This window comes from Camellia sinensis, chromosome 8, assembly GCF_055761805.1.
Source record: "Camellia sinensis isolate YWXY chromosome 8, ASM5576180v1, whole genome shotgun sequence".
NCBI lineage: Eukaryota > Viridiplantae > Streptophyta > Magnoliopsida > Ericales > Theaceae > Camellia > Camellia sinensis.
In genome coordinates, this window is record NC_138968.1 from 122,880,909 (window position 1) to 122,900,128 (window position 19,220).

Consider the following 19,220-nt stretch of genomic DNA (forward strand, 5'->3'; position numbering starts at 1 on the left):
GAAGTTGCCCATGATTACAGAGTCGATGAGAAAGGAAGCAACAATGGTGTCGATGAGGTCTTTTCAGATTCTCTAAGACTCATTAGCCTAGATGCGGCGGATGTTGGTGCTGGATCAGTTAGAGTCGAAGATGGAGGGATTGGAACAGATGGACATAGTCAGAGATAAAGCATGTGCCACTGTGACAATGGTTTTCTGTTCAACCATTTGCTGAATAGGTTATTTAAAATGAAAAATGAATAAAATAATTTGGCTAGATTTTATTTTTAAAGAAAATGGTTAGTTGTGAATTTAATAAAATATATGGCATAACTTCAGCAAAAGATGTTACCTCATTAATAGCTTATTTACGCTTTAGTCTTTAGACCAATTTATTACTAAGATTTAAGGGAGGACAATGTAATTTTGTCAAATTATAGGGGTAGATTGTAATAAGTTCAAATTACAGGTTAGGTCAGTGTAATTTACCCATTATTTTATTAACTTGCCTTTTGACACACTATTATATCAGCAACAAGCTGTTTTAGCTGTGTTGAATTGACTGGTATAGCGAAATTTTCCTGATCTTGATTGTTTGGATCGGTTCACATTGTCATATGGAAAGTGTTTTGTAAAGGTTCCTGACTACATTTGTTCCTCATAACAGATTCCGGAGGAGGAGAAGAACCTTGGTCCTCATGACCGTCTTATTCATGTTTATCATTTTATGAAAGATACTGCTCAGAACAAAGTGGTAAGTTGCTTTGATAGAAAATTTAAAAGCGGTATTGCCTTTGTTCCAATCATTTATAAAGTAGTTGGAGCTGGGGCTGTGAGAGAGTGCTTTTGTTACATATTTGTGAGAGTGGTCCGAGCAAAATTAAGGGTTCAGAATGTTTCTGGTGTTTGATGAACCATGTGCTATGGCTCGACTGTGTAGTCAAAAAGATTTACATTCGTGGAAAGGATGGGCTGCCAACAACTTTCCTTCAAAATCCAATGTCCAGGAACAACTACAGTACCAGTATACTGAGATTCAGTGATACAATTGTAATATTTCTGTCATTTTTTCTTTTTAAACAGCGGGTCCAGAATTTTGGGGAACCTTTTTTCCTTGTCATCCACGAGAGTGAGACTTTGGCTGAAGTCAAAGTACGCATACAGAAGAAATTGCAGGTTCCTGATGAGGAGTTTTCAAAGGTATGGCCTTGTTTGGTTTGTATTTGGAAAACATATTTTGAGATAAAAAGTATAAAAATTTGTTTGGTTTGACTTTTTTTCAAAAGTTATTTTGAAAAATTATTTTGAGAGAGAGTTTTGAAAAAAGTGATTGATTTGATGTGTATGAGAGAAAGATTTGTTTGGAAAATTTGTAAACTAAATAAGTTTTGGAAAAAAAATTTGAAAAAATTTGTTTGATTTGATTACTTTTGAAAACTTATTTGTAGAGAATTTTTCCCAAATTTTTTTGAGAAACACAAACTAAACAAGGCATTTTTATTTTTGGGATAATTACAAAAAAAACCCTAGGGTTTGATTCTTGTAACAAAATAAATCCAAAATTTTTAATTTTATCAGTTTAAATCCTAATATTTTGATTTGTTTTTTTATTTAAACCATTTTCTTATTTTCATCAAGTAAAATCGATGAAAAATGGATATTTTAGTCATTAAACTCAATATTGATATACATAAAATGAAAAATGTTAGAATAGATTAGCCTGTGTCCAAAATTTTCAGAATCTTTCTCTATTTTAATATTATAAAAATCTTCATATTCTGACCAGCAACTTGTGATTCAACAAATTTGCAAGGCTGGTCATCTCTCTCCTCTCTCTCTCTCTCTCTCTCTCTCTCTCTATATATATATATATATATAAATATATATTTTAATCTTGATATTGTGAGGTTTAGTTATCATTTTATTAAATGTGTAATCTTTTAATACAGGGTGGTAGAGCATATGCAGCATATCCTCCATAGTTTGGACATGCCTCCCTCCTGCTCTCTCGCACATGTGCTTGCGCAAGAACCAGCGCGAGGGTGAGGTGCTTAGGTTTTTTATTCCATTGTAATTTAGGAATACATAAGATTTTGGGTTTTGGGTTGGGTGATGTATAGTGTATAGGTATGTGTTTGGACATTTCCTTTCTTTTCCCTTTTCTTTCTGTCTGATTCTCCATTTCTAGTTTTATTTTGTGTGCATTATTAGTGGGGGATCTGCATAATGTTTGTTTTTTGGTTACTATTTCTGGGTTTTTCCAGATTTGTGCAAAGGGGACTTGTATTTTCTTTGCTGTCCAATTGGTATCCAGCTGTTCTAATCCCTGAAGTTAATTGTTGAAAACGCTGCCTTCAATTGATAGGAAAAAAAAGGAAATAAAAGGACAAGACAATCTAAAAACTGTTTACCTTCTTTGGTTTTGATTAATTTTCTAAATTTTTTTTTTCATTTTTTTTTTGTTTTTAGTAAAGTTTTAAAATAATTGAAGTGACTTTTTTTAATTTTATTTTAACTTTTTAGATACACTTAATGTAGATGTACTTAAAACAAATATTTGTAAAAAAATATTTTAAAAAATTAATAAATATGGAAGAATACGTAAATGTATTAATTTTCGTATTTTTATTTATTTTGTGAATTTTTTACAGATTTTTTTTACAAATATTATATTTTTTAAATATATTTATGTTAGGTGTATATAAAAATTAAAAAAATTGTTCACAGTACTAAAAAAGTTCAATAAAAATAAGGAAAAGACAATTTAATTTTTTAAAAAGTGGGTTTAATTTTCTGAAACTAAAATGTAGATTCAACTTTTTGAAATCAAAAAATTCGTGGATGTGTTTTTTTGTTAAAAATATGGATTAATTAAACTGGTCACCAGTATGCTGCACCTGAAATCCCACTTCAACCCCTCTATTTTTTATTTTATGTTTTTTGGACAGGCAATTTGCTACACTTCTAATCAGTGTGAGTCTCCTGTAAGATTCTGTTAACTATCTAATTGTGTGTTTACTTGTTTATTTTAATTAGCATTTTTACATTAAAATTTGATTTAATACTTACAGCAAGCGTTGAATTTTTATCAAATTTAAATTTCAATATGAGAGCATTTGATGCGCCTATTGACCCAACATGGATCCTGTTTTGATTATTCGAATTAAATTGTCGCTAAAATTTACAATTACTGACTTTTTTATAACAAATTTTTCCCATAGGACCTATTAGATAATAAGTCCACTTATTTTGACCTATACGTAAGTACTCCTTATTGAATAACTAAAAATCTGTGATTTGACTGCACTTAGTATTGATGGTAGAGTTTATTTCCTTGAGTGCATTCTTGGTTCTTAACATACATCATCAATGGAAAAAATTAAATCAATTCGATAATTATAATATTTTTATTTTATGATATTTATCTTTAAAAAAATAAACAATACGATAAAATTAAAATGTTGCGACTATTAAATCGACTTAATTTTTTCCACTAATTTATTTATCATCTTAATCTTTGAACTTTCTTTAATGATAAATTATTATTTATAATATATTTTATTATTTATAATTTTTGTAAAAAAAAATTTTAAGTTAAAAAATTAACACGCTCTTGCTTCCGATATAAATATGATTTTTCTTGCTTCCAATATGATACTAGGCGGGGGACTACAAACTTTTCATATTGTCATCTGTGGGAGTGAATTTCTGACCATACTGCCAACTCAGGTTTTAACTGGAGAACACTGGTGGAATAGATGGCACCTGGATGACCTGTAACAGAAAGAAGAGACTCCGGTGGTGGTTCGTCCACCTGGGGGCACTCCGACGATCAAGTCAGTTATACCAAAGATAATCAATGGTGCTTAACTCACTGTTCTGAGTATAAATTGCGTACCTTAGACCCATCGGGGGTGCCTTTCTTTTATAGCTACTTTAATCCTAGTCCCAATAGAAGCCTGGCTTCAATTGACTCCTGCTTAGTGCTTATCCTGGACTCTACAAGAGATAAAGATAGACTCCCTAAAAGTGTTATCCTTATCCATGCTGAAGTCTTTCCTCATTCTAGGACTCTTGTCCCTTATCCCCTTATCTCGGAATCCGATATCTTCGGAGGTAACCTCGGCCTAGCCGAGATAACTTTGGCATCACAACCAGGACACGTGGAACCTCGGCTGACACGTCGGTGTCACCTTGGCCACGTGTTGGTATTCAGAAAATACATCCCTACAACTGCCCCCTAGGTTCTATTACCTCGGCATACTGAGGTGATGAAACCTATATCACTTCTCTCATTTAGTACGTCGGCTTAGCTTGCTTGCTTCTTTATTCATTGCCGAAGTAAGAACTCGTTGACTCGGTACGACGAAGACCCATAGTCTATTTTTATGAATGCCTCAGAATCACTAACCTGGATTGTTCAAGTTTAGCCGAGATTATTGTCTAGGCCGACATGTCTCCTTAAAAAACAAGAATTCCAAGAGTTCTTTCACGCGTATGAGCTGTCATTCATTTTAACTCAACTGTTTCATCCACGCGTCTTCTCCTTACTGGATCGTACTCTGTACGCGCTTGTGAGTCGTCTCATGCCTGCGTGCGCTGTCTGACGATTTTGCCTTTATAGGCTCATCAATTCCATTTTGCTGCTTTTTTGCGTTTTGACAAAATTTCCCTCTTCTTTCGTCTTTTCACTTATTATTGCTATTTCTGAAGCTTTTCTCTCTCTAGCTTTTTCCCTCGAGTCTGCCATTGCCCAAGCTCACTTAGCTCTGCAACTTGCTCCATTTCATCACTTCCGGCGCGATTTTCACTGTTCCGTTGCCTCTACAACCGTTGTCTGACTTCGGCGATCCTCTCACCGACATCACTTTTTCTGGTATGCCACTGTTTCCCTTTGGTTTCAGTTCTTGATTTTTCCTTGAACTCTGCCATTTTTGCAAACTTGCTCATGTCTTTGATTAGTTTAATCTGTATATGTGTTTGAGTATGGTTGTTTCGTGACTCTATTTTTGCCCAAATCGTCTTCTTGAATGCACACTGTTCACACACCTGTTGATTACTGCCACTGTTCTTGGCCTAACACACCTATTTCAAGTTTTTGTCTTGTGTCTCTCGATGGCTTCATCACCATTCTTGATTCTGAAAACACATTCTTGTTTTTCTGTGTTTCTGTGACTTTTCCAGATTCTTGTTTTCGATCTTCACTTGCCTAGACTTCAGGATTGGAATTTGTCTATAGAGCTTTACGAACCTTAGGAAAAACTGACACGAATTCCCTTTAGATCCATACAAACCCTTACCATAGTACATTCTTAGGTTTTAGCCAAGGTTCCTTAAACCCTTCCCAAACACTTCTTTCCGAAATTATACTCTGCCAATTAAGCCGACGTTATGGGTATGTGGAAGCATAGGGTAGACACCCCGACCAAATTAGAGCACTTTAGGCAGGAGTTTGACATCTCGGCTGACATTCATCTGAGGTTGGCTGGGGAGGATGACTCTATCATGCCCGATGTGAACCTCATACCCTTCCCAGTAGTGGCGTTTATTGAGTATGGACTTAGGTTTCCACTTGACCCTTTTTTCCGTGAAATCCTTCATTTCTATAGATTGAACCCAATGCAGCTTGCCATAAATTCTTACCAAATTACCAATGGTACCATAGCCTTAGCCAAACAGGAGAATGTTAGGATTACTCTTGCCGACTTCCAGTACTGTTATACCATGTGTCGCCTGAAATCGGAAAAAGGTCACATCTATTACCTCAAGCCGAGGTCCACTGAGTACAAACTTATTGCCGACCTCCCAAATTCGAACAAAGGTGCTGGAGACGATTACTTCATCGTCTCGGGCAACTGGGAGTTTTAGCCAAATGATGACCTCCATCTATATCCCCTAAGCCGAACAGTTTTCGGGGAAGGAGCTGGTAAGGGCCATCCTTCATAAATTTCTCGCTTCCTTTAAAGTTTCCCATACTCTGCTCTAATGTCTGTGTTTTTTCTCTTTTGCAGTTCTCCCTTAGCCACCGAAGGGCTTTCGTCAGTCTTTCTTTCCTAGCAAAGATTTGAAGAAACTTCTGAATCTGCCAATCCACAAGTAGAAAGGGCCCTCTGCTACTCAACTTTATCCCTACTTACAAGTCGGCTCTTCCCGACGTTCCAAAAAAGAAGAAGAAAAGCCTTTCCCCGCCTTCTGCCACAACTCCTCAAGCCGCTTCCACATCTCGGCCAGATCAAGGATTGACCTCTGATCCAGCTGAGCAACCATCAACCTCGGCTCCATACTTGATCCCACCATCTCAGCGCAAACGTCGGCGACGAACTGCTCTTTCTGCCGAGATGGGCCGCCAGAAAGCTATTGCGAAAGATCTCTTGGCCAACATCCCATCCACTGTTGATGCTGAGCCAACATCATCTCAGCCCCCAAAGCTAAAACAAAAAAGAATCAAAAAGGCTCAGCCAAAGGCAAAGGTGACTCAGGTTGACACTGAGGACACATTGCCAATCTCCAAATTGGCTGAGAGCGATAAGTCCCATTCTGCCGCTGAAAAGAGGCCTGTCGAGGCTCAACCATCCGAGTCTACCTGATCAAACAGGCTGAGGTCATCCGCTGCAACCACCTCGGGGTCTTGAAAGCATGATTTCCCCTGGGCCCCCCAAATCACATTGGAGGATAAGCCAGTTATGGCTAGCGATAGCGCTGATGACATTAATGTCGGCGTTGCCCTTAGTACCGCTTTGCTTTTTCCCGACGATCTCGACCGAAACGCTGAGTTGAGCGAATATGAAAACTATGCTCCGATGCTCCAGCGCTCTGTTCAAGTAATTGTTTTTGTTTGGTAATTTTTCTTTCTTTCTCTTTCTTATACTTTAGAAAACTTTGTAGTAACTTCTGCTCTGTTTCATGTTTTCTCAGGTAATCCAGCATGCCCACTCCTTTTCAGTACAATCTTTTGAGATAAGGAACGCGCTGCCGACAAGAAGAGGGAGGTCTCCAGCCTTTAGAAGACTAATAAAAACTTGCAATCAAAGATGAAGATCTTGGAGGATCAAGCCGAGGATGCTATCAAAGCTCAAAATGATGCCGAAGAAAAGGCAAAATCTACTGAGGCCATTAGGAAGGTTCTTGAGGCCCAAAAAAGAAAGGCCGAGGAGAAAACGGCCCAAGCCCAAAATGATACTAGGCGGGGGACTACAAACTTTTCATATTGTCATCTGTGGGAGTGAATTTTTTACCATACTGCCAACTCAGCTTTCAATTAGAGAACACTGGCGGAATAGATGGCACCTGGATGACCTGTAACAGAAAGAAGAGACTCCGGTGGTGGTTCGTCCACCTAGGGGCACTCCGATGATCAAGTCAGTTATCTCAAAGATAATCAATGGTGCTTAACTCACTGTTCTGAGTATAAATTGCATACCTTAGACCTATCGGGGGTGCCTTTCTTTTATAGCTACTTTAATCCTAGTCCCAGTAGAAGCTTGGCTTCAATAGACTCCTGCTTAGTGCTTATCCTGGACTCTACAAGAGATAAAGATAGACTCCCTAAGAGTGTTATCCTTATCCATGCTGAAGTCTTTCCTCATTCTAGGACTCTTGTCCCTTATCCCCTTATCTCAGAATCCGATATCTTCGGAGGTAACCTCGGCCTAGCCGAGATAACCTTGGTATCACAACCAGGACACGTGGAACCTCGGCTGACACGTCGGCGTCACCTTAGCAACGTGTTGGTATTCAGAAAATACATCCCTACAACTGCCCCATAGGTTCTATTACCTCAGCATACTGAGGTGATGGAACTTATATCACTTCTCTCATTTAGTACGTCGGCTTAGCTTACTTGCTTCTTTATTCATTGCCGAAGTAAGAACTCGTTGACTCGGTACGACGAAGACCCATAGTCTATTTTTATGAATGCCTCAGAATCACTAACCTGGATTGTTCAAGTTTAGCCGAGATTATTGTCTAGGCCGACATGTCTCCTTAAAGAACAAGAATTCCAAGAGTTCTTTCACACGTATGAGCTGTCATTCATTTTAACTCAATTGTTTCATCCACGCGTCTTCTCCTTACTGGATCGTACTCCGTATGCGCTTGTGAGTCGTCTCATGCCTGCGTGCGCCGTCTGACGATTTCGCCGTTCTAGGCTCATCAATTCCATTTTGCTGCTTTTTTGCGTTTTGAAAAAATTTCCCTCTTCTTTCGTCTTTTCACTTATTATTGCTATTTCTGAAGCTTTTCTCTCTCTAGCTTTTTCCCTCGAGTCTGCCATTGCCCAAGCTCACTTAGCTCTGCAACTTGCTCCATTTCATCACTTCCGGCGCGATTTTCACTGTTCCGTTGCCTCTACAACCGTTGTCTGACTTCGGCGATCCTCTCACCGACATCACTTTTTCTGGTATGCCACTGTTTCCCTTTGGTTTCAGTTCTTGATTTTTCCTTGAACTCTGCCATTTTTGCAAACTTGCTCATGTCTTTGATTAGTTTAATCTGTATATGTGTTTGAGTATGGTTGTTTCGTGACTCTGTTTTTGCCAAAATCGTCTTCTTGAATACACACTATTCACACACCTGTTGATTACTGCCACTGTTCTTGGCCTGACACACCTGTTTCAAGTTTTTGTCTTGTGTTTCTCGATGGCTTCATCACCATTCTTGATTCTGAAAACACATTCTTGCCTTTCTGTGTTTCTGTGACTTTTCCAGATTCTTGTTTTCGATCTTCACTTGCCTCGACTTCAGGATTGGAATTTGTCTATAGAGCTTTACGAACCTTAGGAAAAATTGACACGAATTCCCTTTAGATCCATACAAACCCTTACCATAGTACATTCTTAGGTTTTAGCCAAGGTTCCTCAAACCCTTCCCAAACACTTCTTTCCGAAATTATACTCCTCCAATTAAGCTGACGTTATGGGTATGTGGAGGCATAGGGTAGACACCCCGACCAAATTAGAGCACTTTAGGCAGGAGTTTGACATCCCGGCCGACGTTCATCTAAGGTTGGCTGGGGAGGATGACTCTATCATGCCCGATGTGAACCTCATACCTTTTCCAGTAGTGGCGTTTATTGAGTGTGGACTTAGGTTTCCACTTGACCATTTTTTCCGTGAAATCCTTCATTTCTATAGATTGAATCCAATGCAGCTTGCCATAAATTCTTACCGAATTATCAATGGTACCATAGCCTTATCCAAATAGGAGAATGTTAGGATTACTTTTGCCGACTTCCAGTACTGTTATACCATGTGTCGCCTGAAATCGGAAAAAGGTCACATCTATTACCTCAAGCCGAGGTCCACTGAGTACAAACTTATTGCCGACCTCCCAGATTCGAACAAAGGTGCTGGAGACGATTACTTCATCGTCTCGAGCAACTAGGAGTTTTAGCCAAACGATGACCTCCATCTATTTCCCCTAAGCTGAACACTTTTCGGGGAAGGAGCTGGTAAGGGCCATCCTTCATAAATTTCTCGCTTCCTTTAAAGTTTCCCATACTCTGCTCTAATGTCTGTGTTTTTTCTCTTTTGCAGTTCTCCCTCAGCCACCGAAGGGCTTTCGTCAGTCTCTCTTTCCTAGCAAAGATTTGAAGAAACTGCTAAATCTGCCAATCCACAAGCAGAAGGCCCCTCTGCTACTCAACTTCATCCCTACTTACAAGTCGGCTCTTCCCGACGTTCCAAAAAAGAAGAAGAAAAGCCTTTCCTCGCCTTCTACCACAACTCCTCAAGCCGCTTCCACATCTCGGCCAGATTAAGGATCGACCTCTGATCCAGCTGAGCAGCCATCAACCTCGGCTCCATACTTGATCCCACCATCTCAGCGCAAACGTCGGCGACGAACTGCTCTTTCTGCCGAGATGAGCCGCCAGAAAGCTGTTGTGAATGATCGCTTGGCCAACATCCCATCCACTGTTGATGCTGAGCCAGCATCATCTCAGCCTCCAAGGCTAAAACAAAAAAGGATCAAGAAGGCTCAGCCAAAGGCAAAGGTGACTCAGGTTGACACTGAGGACACCTTGCCAATCTCCAAATTGGCTGAGAGCGATAAGTCCCATTCTGCCGCTGAAAAGAGGCCTGCCGAGGCTCAACCATCCGAGTCTACCTGATCAAACAGGCCGAGGTCATCCGCTGCAACCACCTCGGGGTCTCGAAAGCATGATTCCCCCTGGGCCCCCCAAATCACATTGGAGGATAAGCCAGTTATGGCTAGTGATAGCGCTGATGACATTAATGTCGACGTTGCCCTTAGTACCGCTTTGCTTTTTCCCGGCGATCTCGACCGAAACGCCGAGTTGAGCGAATATGAAAACTATGCTCTGATGCTCCAGCGCTCTGTTCAAGTAATTGTTTTTGTTTGGTAATTTTTCTTTCTTTCTCTTTTTTATACTTCAGAAAACTTTGTAGTAATTTCTGCTCTGTTTCATGTTTTCTCAGGCAATCCAGCATGCCTACTCCTTTTCAGTACAATCTTTTAAGATAAGGAACGTGCTGGCCGACAAGAAGAGGGAGGTCTCCAGCCTTTAGAAGACTAATAAAAACTTGCAATCAAAGATGAAGATCTTGGAGGATCAAGCCGAGGATGCTATCAAAGCTCAAAATGATGCCGAAGACTGAGGCCATTAGGAAGGTTCTTGAGGCGCAAAAAAGAAAGGCTGAGGAGAAGACGGCCCAAGCCCAAAAAAAACTGCAAGAAGCCTTGGCCACGAAGGATGCCGAGCTCAAGTCTGCCGATGAGAAGGCTTATGCTGAGAGGGTGGCCGATGTCACGGTAGACTATGAAAAACAAGTAAAGCAAGCATGCAACAAGGGTTTCATCCTTGGTTGGATGTCTCTTCTAAAAAAGTTTGAAGTCCCCGAGGACTCGCCCCTCAGGAACGCTGACGTCATTCCTCTTCCATTCCCTTCAACTCCAAGTCAATCTGACGACGAATCTGAGTCTGAGGAGGAGACCTTGGTGAGGAAATCAAAGGAGGCTGCTGGGACCAAGTCCCCTTCTCTAAATGAGCAAGTCCTGGACTTGACTCAAGATGAGGCGGGTGAGGAAGTCCCCAAGGATTCCACTCTTGAGAAGCCATCATCGGACGTACCTCTTGCCGATAAGAGCCTCGATCTAACACTTCAACCAATTAACGCTGAGCTTGCGGCTGAGAAGGCCGCCGAGATGTCTTCTCAGCAGTCCTCCGAGGTTCAAACCCAGCCTACTAATGATGCTGAAGAATCTTAATTTCATGTTTTTCTCTTTCTTCTGTGCTCTGTACTTTTGTTTTTCTTTTGAAACAATTTGTAAGCTTTGGCCGACATGCCTTCTTTTGAACGTTAATACAACTTTCCTGCTTGTATCTTTGTCTTCTCTTTACTGCTCTTGTTTGATTCCACACTTAGAATATTTTGCATATCTTTAATATACACTTCAATCTTGTGTAACCTTCTCGGGGTGACACGCGTTGGTTATACAAACTGATAATTTACCTTGGTAAATACCCAAGTACCTCTCTTGGTACAACCTTGGTTTTAACTTGTAAATTTCTTCATAAAATTTCAACAAGTGTTTTTCCCTGGTTTAACTTCAACTTGTAAACTTTTCTCAAGTTTCAACAAGTGTTAAACATGATCTCGGTTTAACTTCAACTTGTAAACTTTTCTCAAGTTTCAACAAGTGTTAAACATGATCTCGGGTTAACTTCAACTTGTAAACTTTTCTCAAGTTTCAACAAGTGTTAAACATGATCTCGGGTTAACTTTAACTTGTAAACTTTTCTCAAGTTTCAACAAGTGTTAACATGATCTCGGTTTAACTTCAACTTGTAAACTTTTCTCAAGTTTCAACAAGTGTTAAAACCAATTTTCTTCTCTTTGCCCCCTAATGTGAACCTAAGTTCCACTTGGGTTCTCATTATACATGTATTCTAGAAACAACGTTATGTATTTTTATCAGTCACAAGTGTAAAAATAAATTAAGCTTAAACTTTATTTATTTACTTTGGCAAATGACAAAAGAACCAAAAAAAAAAAAAAATTTCTAATGATAGAAAAATTTCAAATTGCAAGTATTCCAAGGCCTTGGCAATTCTTTGCCCTCATTATCTTCAAATCGATATGCCCCATTGCCCAATACCGAGATGATTCTGTAGGGTCTTTCCCAATTTGGGCCAAGCTTGACCTCTCTGGAATCCTTCTTGTTACCGACGACTTTTCTTAAGACGAGGTCACCAATTTGAAATTCCCTTGGGTTGACCTTCTTGTTATAAGCTTTCGCAAGCTGCTGCTGGTATGCTGCGAGCTGAATTGCTACTCTCTCCTTTCTTTCTTCTAGGAGATCTAGATCTCGGGCTAGGAGTACATCATTAGTCCCGTTGTCTACTCCTTGAGTTCTGATTCCTGGGATGCCGACTTCCAAAGGAATGACTGCTTCTGTGCCATATGCCATGGCGAATGGGGATTCCCCAGTTGATCTTCTCGGCATAGTCCGATATGCCCAGAGTACACTGGGTAGTTCATCCATCCATTTTTCCTTTGCTGCTTGCAGCCTCTTCTTTATCCCATCCAAGATGACTTTGTTGGATGCCTCTGCTTGTCCATTGCTTTGGGGAAAGCTTGGGGTTGAAAAGTAATTCTTGATTTTGAACTTTGCACAGAAGCTCTTGATTAGGTTACTGTCAAACTGCGTTCTATTGTCTACAACTATTGCTCTTGGAATCCCAAATCGGGTGATGATGTTCTTCCATATGAAGCTCTTCACATCCACATCTCGGATTTTGGCAAGGGGTTCAGCCTCTATCCACTTGGTGAAATAATCTGTCGCCACCAGGAGGTACTTCTTTTGTCCAGTTGCTTGGGGGAGTTGTCCAACAAGATCCATCCCCCATTGGGCGAACGCCCAAGGACTGGATACAGGGTTGAGGTCTGTTGCTGGTTGGTGTATTAGAGGTGCAAACCTTTGGCACTTTTCATACTTTTTGACACAGGCTTCTGCATCTTTTTGCATGTAAGGCCACCAATACCCCTGGGTAATGGCCCTATGGGCAAGTGATCTACCCCCAGCATGGCTTCCACATATTCCTTCATGAATTTCGTATAAAAAATCTTCAATTTGTGAAGTATGTACGCACCTCAAAAGGGGTCCTGTAAAGGATCTTATGTAGAGATGTCCCTCTACTGTCAGGCTGAATCTTGCCGACTTTAATCGGATCTTGTGTGCCTCTTTGTGGTCATCTAGCAGTTTTCTCTCTTTCAGGAATACTACTATTGTGTCCATCCAGCTTGGTTCCATGTCCACACACATTGCTTCGTGCTCTGTGGCTAGTGGTTCGATGCTTGGGCCCGACAAGTAGTCAACCAATATCTTCCTTGCTTTCCCAAGTTGTATTGCACTAGCGAGGTTAGCTAGTGCATCGGTGTGACTGTTATCATCTTGGCTAACCTGAAGTAGTCGGCAGTTCTGAAATAAGGTCGTCAGTCTGATGACTTCTTTCGCGTAGGACGACATCCTTTCTTCTCGGGCTGCAAACTCGCCCGTTGTCTGATTGACTATGAGCTGGGAGTCACAAAAGACTATTACCTCATCCGCTTCTACTGCGGCTGCCAATTTCAGTCCTGTGATGAGTGCTTCGTACTCTGCTTCATTGTTTGAGGCTTTAAATCCCAAATGAATCGATTGTTCTAGTATCTGCCCATCTGGAGATACCAGCACTACTCCTGCCCCTGCTCTCTGTCGGTTTGAACTCCCATCAACAAACAATTGAAAGGAGTCGCTGATGTAAACGCTGCAGGGCCTGAGTCTGTCTTCCTTCTTTTGTTCTTTTGCCCTAGGCTGGGCTCCTTTTTGCTCGCTTGGACGTTAGCTCAACGGAGCCTGATATTCGATGGCTCCTGGGGTGAACTCGGCCACAAAGTCGGCCAAGACTTGGCCTTTGATTGCTGTTCTAGGTCTGTATTCCAGATTATACTGCCCCAAGGCCACTGCCCATCTGGCTATTCTGCCTTTCAAATCCCCTTGCTGCAATAGGGACTTCAATGAGTGTTCTGTTAACACCACAATTTTGTGGGTTGGAAAGTAATGGTTCAACTTCTTTGAAGCTATTACTAGTGCCAGTGCCAACTTCTCTAGGGGTAAATACCTGCTTTCTGCATCAGCCAGGGTTTTGCTTACATAGTAAACAGCCTTTTGCTTCCCTTTTTCTTCCCGGATTACCACTGCACTTACCGCGTGTTTTAAAACAGCTAAGTACAGGAACAACTCCTCTCCAGGTTCTAAATTTAAAAGAACTAGAGCTGTGGTCAAATACCTCTTCAAGTCGGCTAAGGCGGCTTCACACTCCTCGGTCCATAAAACGTTTGTGGCTTTCTTTGCTAAGTTGAAGAAAGGCTTGCACTTGTCTGAACTTCTGCTTATGAACCTGTTCAGGGCTGCAGCCCTTCCAATTAGCATCTGCACCTGTTTTGCCGACGTCGGGCTCTTTAACTCTAAAATGGCCTTGATCTGATCTAGGCTGGCCTTAATGCCCTTTCTGATCACCAGATACCCCAAAAACTTACCAGATCCAATTCCAAATGCACATTTTGATGCATTGAGTCGGAGCTGATATGTTCTAAGGATGTCGAAGACTGCTTTCAGGTCGGCCATATGGCCTTCAGGTTCTTTGGTCTTCACGACCATGTCGTCGATGTAAACTTCCACCGTCTAGCCAATCAAGTGTCTGAACATCTTGGTTACCAATCTTTGGTAAGTTGCCCCTGCGTTTTTCAACCCAAAAGGCATCACTCTGTAGCAATACAGCCCTTTTGGAGTGATAAACGCAGTCTTTTCCTCATCTGGGGAGTACATGGCTATTTGATGGTACCCCCTGTAGGCGTCCAGGAAGCTTATCCTTCCATGCCCTGAAGTGGCGTCCACCAGTTGGTCAATCTTGGGTAAAGAAAAACTGTCTTTGGGACTGTCCTTGGACAGGCTGGTAAAGTCCACACAGACCTTTTATTTACCATTCTTTTTCTTCACCACTACTGTATTTGATAGCCATGTCGGGTAATTTACCTCCCGAATGGCCCTAGCCTCCAGAAGTCTGTCTACTTCTTCTTCCACTGCTTCGACGTGCATCAACGTCGGTCTTCTTGCTCGTTGAATTACAGGTTTGGCCGACCTGTCAATGTTCAATTTATGGCAGGTGACCTCGGGGTCAATGCCAGGCATTTCATAGGGCGTCCAAGCAAACACCTCAATATTCGTTCTCAAGAAAGCCTCCAGCTCTTTTTCCTCTTCCTCAGCTAAGTCCGAGCTGAGAAGAAAAAAGCGTTCTTCATCTCCCTCCTGCACGAGAATTTTCTTCAGTGCTTCTTCGCTCTTCTCGGCTGGCTCATTGCCGACGTCTTCTAGGACTTCCACGTCCTTGTCTTCGATCTCTACCTTCTCTGGTTCTCGTATGCTGTAGGTAGATTTCATTGTTGTCATGGAGCAATTCTTTGCCTGCAACTGATCTCCTCTGACCTCCTCTATCCCATCCTTTGTTGGGAACCGCAATAGTTGATGCAATGTTGAGGGAACAGCCCCCATTGCATGCAACCATGGCCTTCCCAAGATAATTTTGTAAGGGGAGGGTGTGTTGATTACGGTGAACTCTATTTTTATCTTCTTAGTGCCAGCCTGCACTTCCAAGCTTGTTGCATCCAGTGGCCATGTCGGCGTTCCATTGAACCCGACCATCGGGCCATTGGATTGCTCCATATCATCAGGGTGAAGGCCCAGCTCTTTGTAACATCTAACATACATGATGTCACAGGAGCTGCCTTGGTCAATTAGGATGCGCTTCACTTGGCACTCTCCAACCTAGAGGGATACTACCAAGGCAACATTATGCGGATGCTGGACCATCTCTAGGTCGGCTTCAGTGAAGGCTATCATTGGTCCCTCGCACTCCTCAGACCGAGGTCTTTTCTGTCTGACCTGGTACACGTGTTGTAGGTGCTTTACCTTCTGGGTCTCCCCTCATATGTCGTTTTCGTTGACCTTCGAGTGGATTACGTTAACTACTCGAGGTCCACCTGCCTGCGGCTGTTGTGCTGGAGGAGGTGGAGCTGCTGGTGCCTGAGGCAGTCTTACCTGCTCTTCTCTGGTCCTGGCCTCATCTACAAGGTTCCTCAGATGGCCTTGTCTTACCAAGTCTTCCAAGTGTGCTTTCAAGGCTCTGCACTCCTGGGTCATATGCCCATCTTCATTATGGTAGGCACAATGCCTGCCAAGGTTTCTTCCCATGAATTCTCCTAGTACCCTCTCTGGTGTTCTGAAATAGGGTTGGGTTCGGATTCTATCCAGGACCTTGTGAATTGGGATTCGAAATACAGTTGTGACCGCCTGTGCGGTTCTCAGTCCTATCTCTTGCTTGCTGGTTCCATTGTTACCTCGACCTCGCTTCGGCGAGCCGTTTCCCCTTTCTTGCTTTGTCTCCTTAGCCCCCGACGTATCTTCCTCGGCTCTGGCGTATTTCTCAATTCGAGCCATGAGCTATTCCATGCTTTTTGGCAATGTTTTTGCCAAAGACTTTCGTAGTGGATAGTCATCTTTGAGACTGTTCTTGAAGGACACGACTGCCACCTCTTGGTTGCACTCAGGTATTCGGTTGAACACCTCATAGTAAGCGTAGGCCCTAAGGCTTTCATCCTTGCTGATTCTCAGGGCCATCAAGGCGTCTACCCTTAACGACTGTAGTTTGTTAGTTACGAACCTGGCCACGAACATCTCGGCCAGGCCTTCCCAGGTTTTCACACTTCTCTTTGGCAATTTGTGGAACCAATCCGATACAATCTCCCCGAAGGATGAGGGGAACATTTTACAGAGTAATGGCTCGTTCCCCGTGTACAACGCCATTGAGTTCAGGTATAATCCAACGTAAAAGTTGGGGTCCGTCTTGCCATCATATATTTGGAACCTTGGCATACTGAATCTTTTCGGAGCCTCAAACTTGTCTAATTCCACCGAGAAGGGTGTTCTCGACTTGACAAGGGAGGTTACCTCGGCATCGGCATTTTTTTGTTTCCGCTTGAGGTAATCTCTCAGGTTTTCTTTGGTCCGCCCAAGAGCTCGGCTATCTCCCGACTTCAATCTTTTCGGCGCACTGCTCTCAGCTTCGTTGTGGGCCCTTTTCGACCTTTCTCCGTTAGTTGTGTCGAAGCACAACTCCTGCCTCTGAACATGCCGATGTTCTTTGGTGTCTGCTTCCTTAGTGTGATGTGTCCTTCGTGACTCTTCCCTCCTCGACTCCTCTTGCTGACCTCCCTTGAAGGCCGGTGAGAGTGCTTTTCGCTCCTGGTATGTTGGGGGGCTACCGGGATTGTTTTCTGTCCTTGCTTCTGGGCATTGGCCGCTGGAATTGGCGTGTCCTGCAGCGGAAATGGTGGCTGCATGACGTTATTTTGCATCATGAAGTTGACGACCGATTGCAGGTCCGCCAACTTGTTTGCCATCTCTTTTACTTCTTCATCCCTCCTCAGGCATCTATCTTTCCATACTTGGAGGTTATCTTCGTTATAGTACCTGCTTTGGTCTGTCTTCTTTGGTACGTCGTCTTCCTGGCCGACGTCTTTCACTCCGTGATTTTGGTCAAGAGTTTCTGTGTTGCAGTTGTCTTCTTCGATGTCAAGGTTGATAGGTCTCCCACTCCTAGCGGGGGTGTCGTTCCCAATCTTTTCCTTCTGTCCGTCGCTGGCCATCTATCCTCCTTTTCTTCTCACAGACGGCACCAAATTGTCTGAGTGAATTTCTGACCACACTACCAACCCAGCTTTCAACTGGAGAACACTGGCGGAATAGATGGCACCTGGATGACCTGTAACAAAAAGAAGAGACTCTGGTGGTCGTTCGTCCACCCGGGGGCACTCCGACGATCAAGGCAGTTATCTCAAAGATAATCAGTGGTGTTTAACTCACTGTTTTGAGTATAAATTGCGTACCTTAGACCCATCGGGGGTGCCTTTCTTTTATAGCTACTTCAATCCTAGTCCCAGTAGAAGCCTGACTTCAATGGACTCTTGCTTAGTGCTTATCCTGGACTCTCCAAGAGATAAAGATAGACTCCCTAAGAGTGCTATCCTTATCCATGCTGAAGTCCTTCCTCATTCTAAGACTTTTGTCCCTTATTCGCTTATCTCGGAATCCGATATCTTCGGAGGTAACCTCGGCCTAGCCGAGACAACCTTGGCATCACAACCAGGACACGTGGAACCTCGGCTGACACGTCGGCGTCATCTTGGCCACGTGTTGATATTCAAAAAATGCATCCCCACATCATCCTTAAAAAAGAGGTTAATATAATTGTTATGTTAAAAATACAAAATTAATTGTGATTTGTTTAAAATTCAAGAGAGGTGAATGTAATTACCTATAATTTGGTAGTAGGAACATCCCTTTCACGGGAGAGAGAGAGAGAGAGAGAGAGAGAGAGAGAGAGAATTTCAGGTCCAAAATACTCCAACAGCGTGGAACATTCTTCGGCATTTTCCCCAACAAGGGTTTTAGGTTCTTGTTGGTCAATTCTGCTCTAACCATCCATTTCTTCAAGAGGCTTTTTGAGGTATTCAAAATTTTAATTTTAATTTTTTTTTCTAATAATGCCAGTGTATTGTGTGGTTCGAATTTATTTTATATATAGACTAAAGTTACCTCAATTAAATTTTAACTAAGTTTTCTGTTTGTTAATTTGAAATTGGAAAAAAAAAATTAATTAGTCTACTCAAATTATCGCTTGTTTGAATTTAAACAATTATCCCTTTTGTTTTGCAGGTTTTATTCATTCACAAATACAACAGTGTGATGTACCTTGATGTTACAATTCCAATCTCTCTCAGCTACTTCATCTCTACATCAACCATGATCTATGCCCAACACCTAACCCTAGGGTTCCCCGAGCCTCCACTCGATCTTAAGGATGCCGGAATTTCGATGTTTTTAATGGGATAACTGGTAACGTGTACCACCATTACCTCCTCTCTAAACTGAGGAAACGAGGTGATAAAGGGTACAAGATCCCCAAAGGTGGCTTGTTTGATCTAGTGATATGTCCACACTATCTTTTTGAAATATTAGGGTTTATAGGGATCTCTTGCATTTCTCAAACTCTTTATGCATTCTCATTCACCCTAGGCACCACTATCTACTTGATAGGAAGGAGTTATGCCACTAGGAAATGGTACCTTACAAAGTTTCAAGACTTTCCCAAGAATGTCAAGTCTCTTATTCCATTTGTCCTCTAG

The 19,220-nt window shown here is 42.0% G+C and overlaps 1 protein-coding gene and 1 pseudogene across 6 annotated transcripts in view; both read left to right on the top strand.

Moving 5' to 3' along the window:
* The window catches only part of LOC114317448 (ubiquitin C-terminal hydrolase 13), a 39,157-nt gene extending 36,875 nt beyond the window's left edge, over positions 1-2,282 (top strand). For 4 of the 6 annotated variants that reach the window (XM_082883335.1, XM_082883334.1, XM_082883337.1 and 1 more), the window contains 3 exons: positions 647-733; positions 1,063-1,179; positions 1,929-2,282. In XM_082883335.1, the coding sequence (XP_082739461.1) occupies positions 647-733; positions 1,063-1,179; positions 1,929-1,961 (237 nt within the window). In that variant the 3' untranslated portion in view covers positions 1,962-2,282. Of the gene's footprint in view, positions 1-646; positions 734-1,062; positions 1,180-1,928 lie in introns of those variants that run through there. The other 2 variants (XR_014338149.1, XM_082883338.1) reach the window with 2 other exon arrangements.
* A 16,468-nt stretch (positions 2,283-18,750) lies between these two features.
* Positions 18,751-19,220, top strand: LOC114317472 (steroid 5-alpha-reductase DET2-like; annotated as a pseudogene).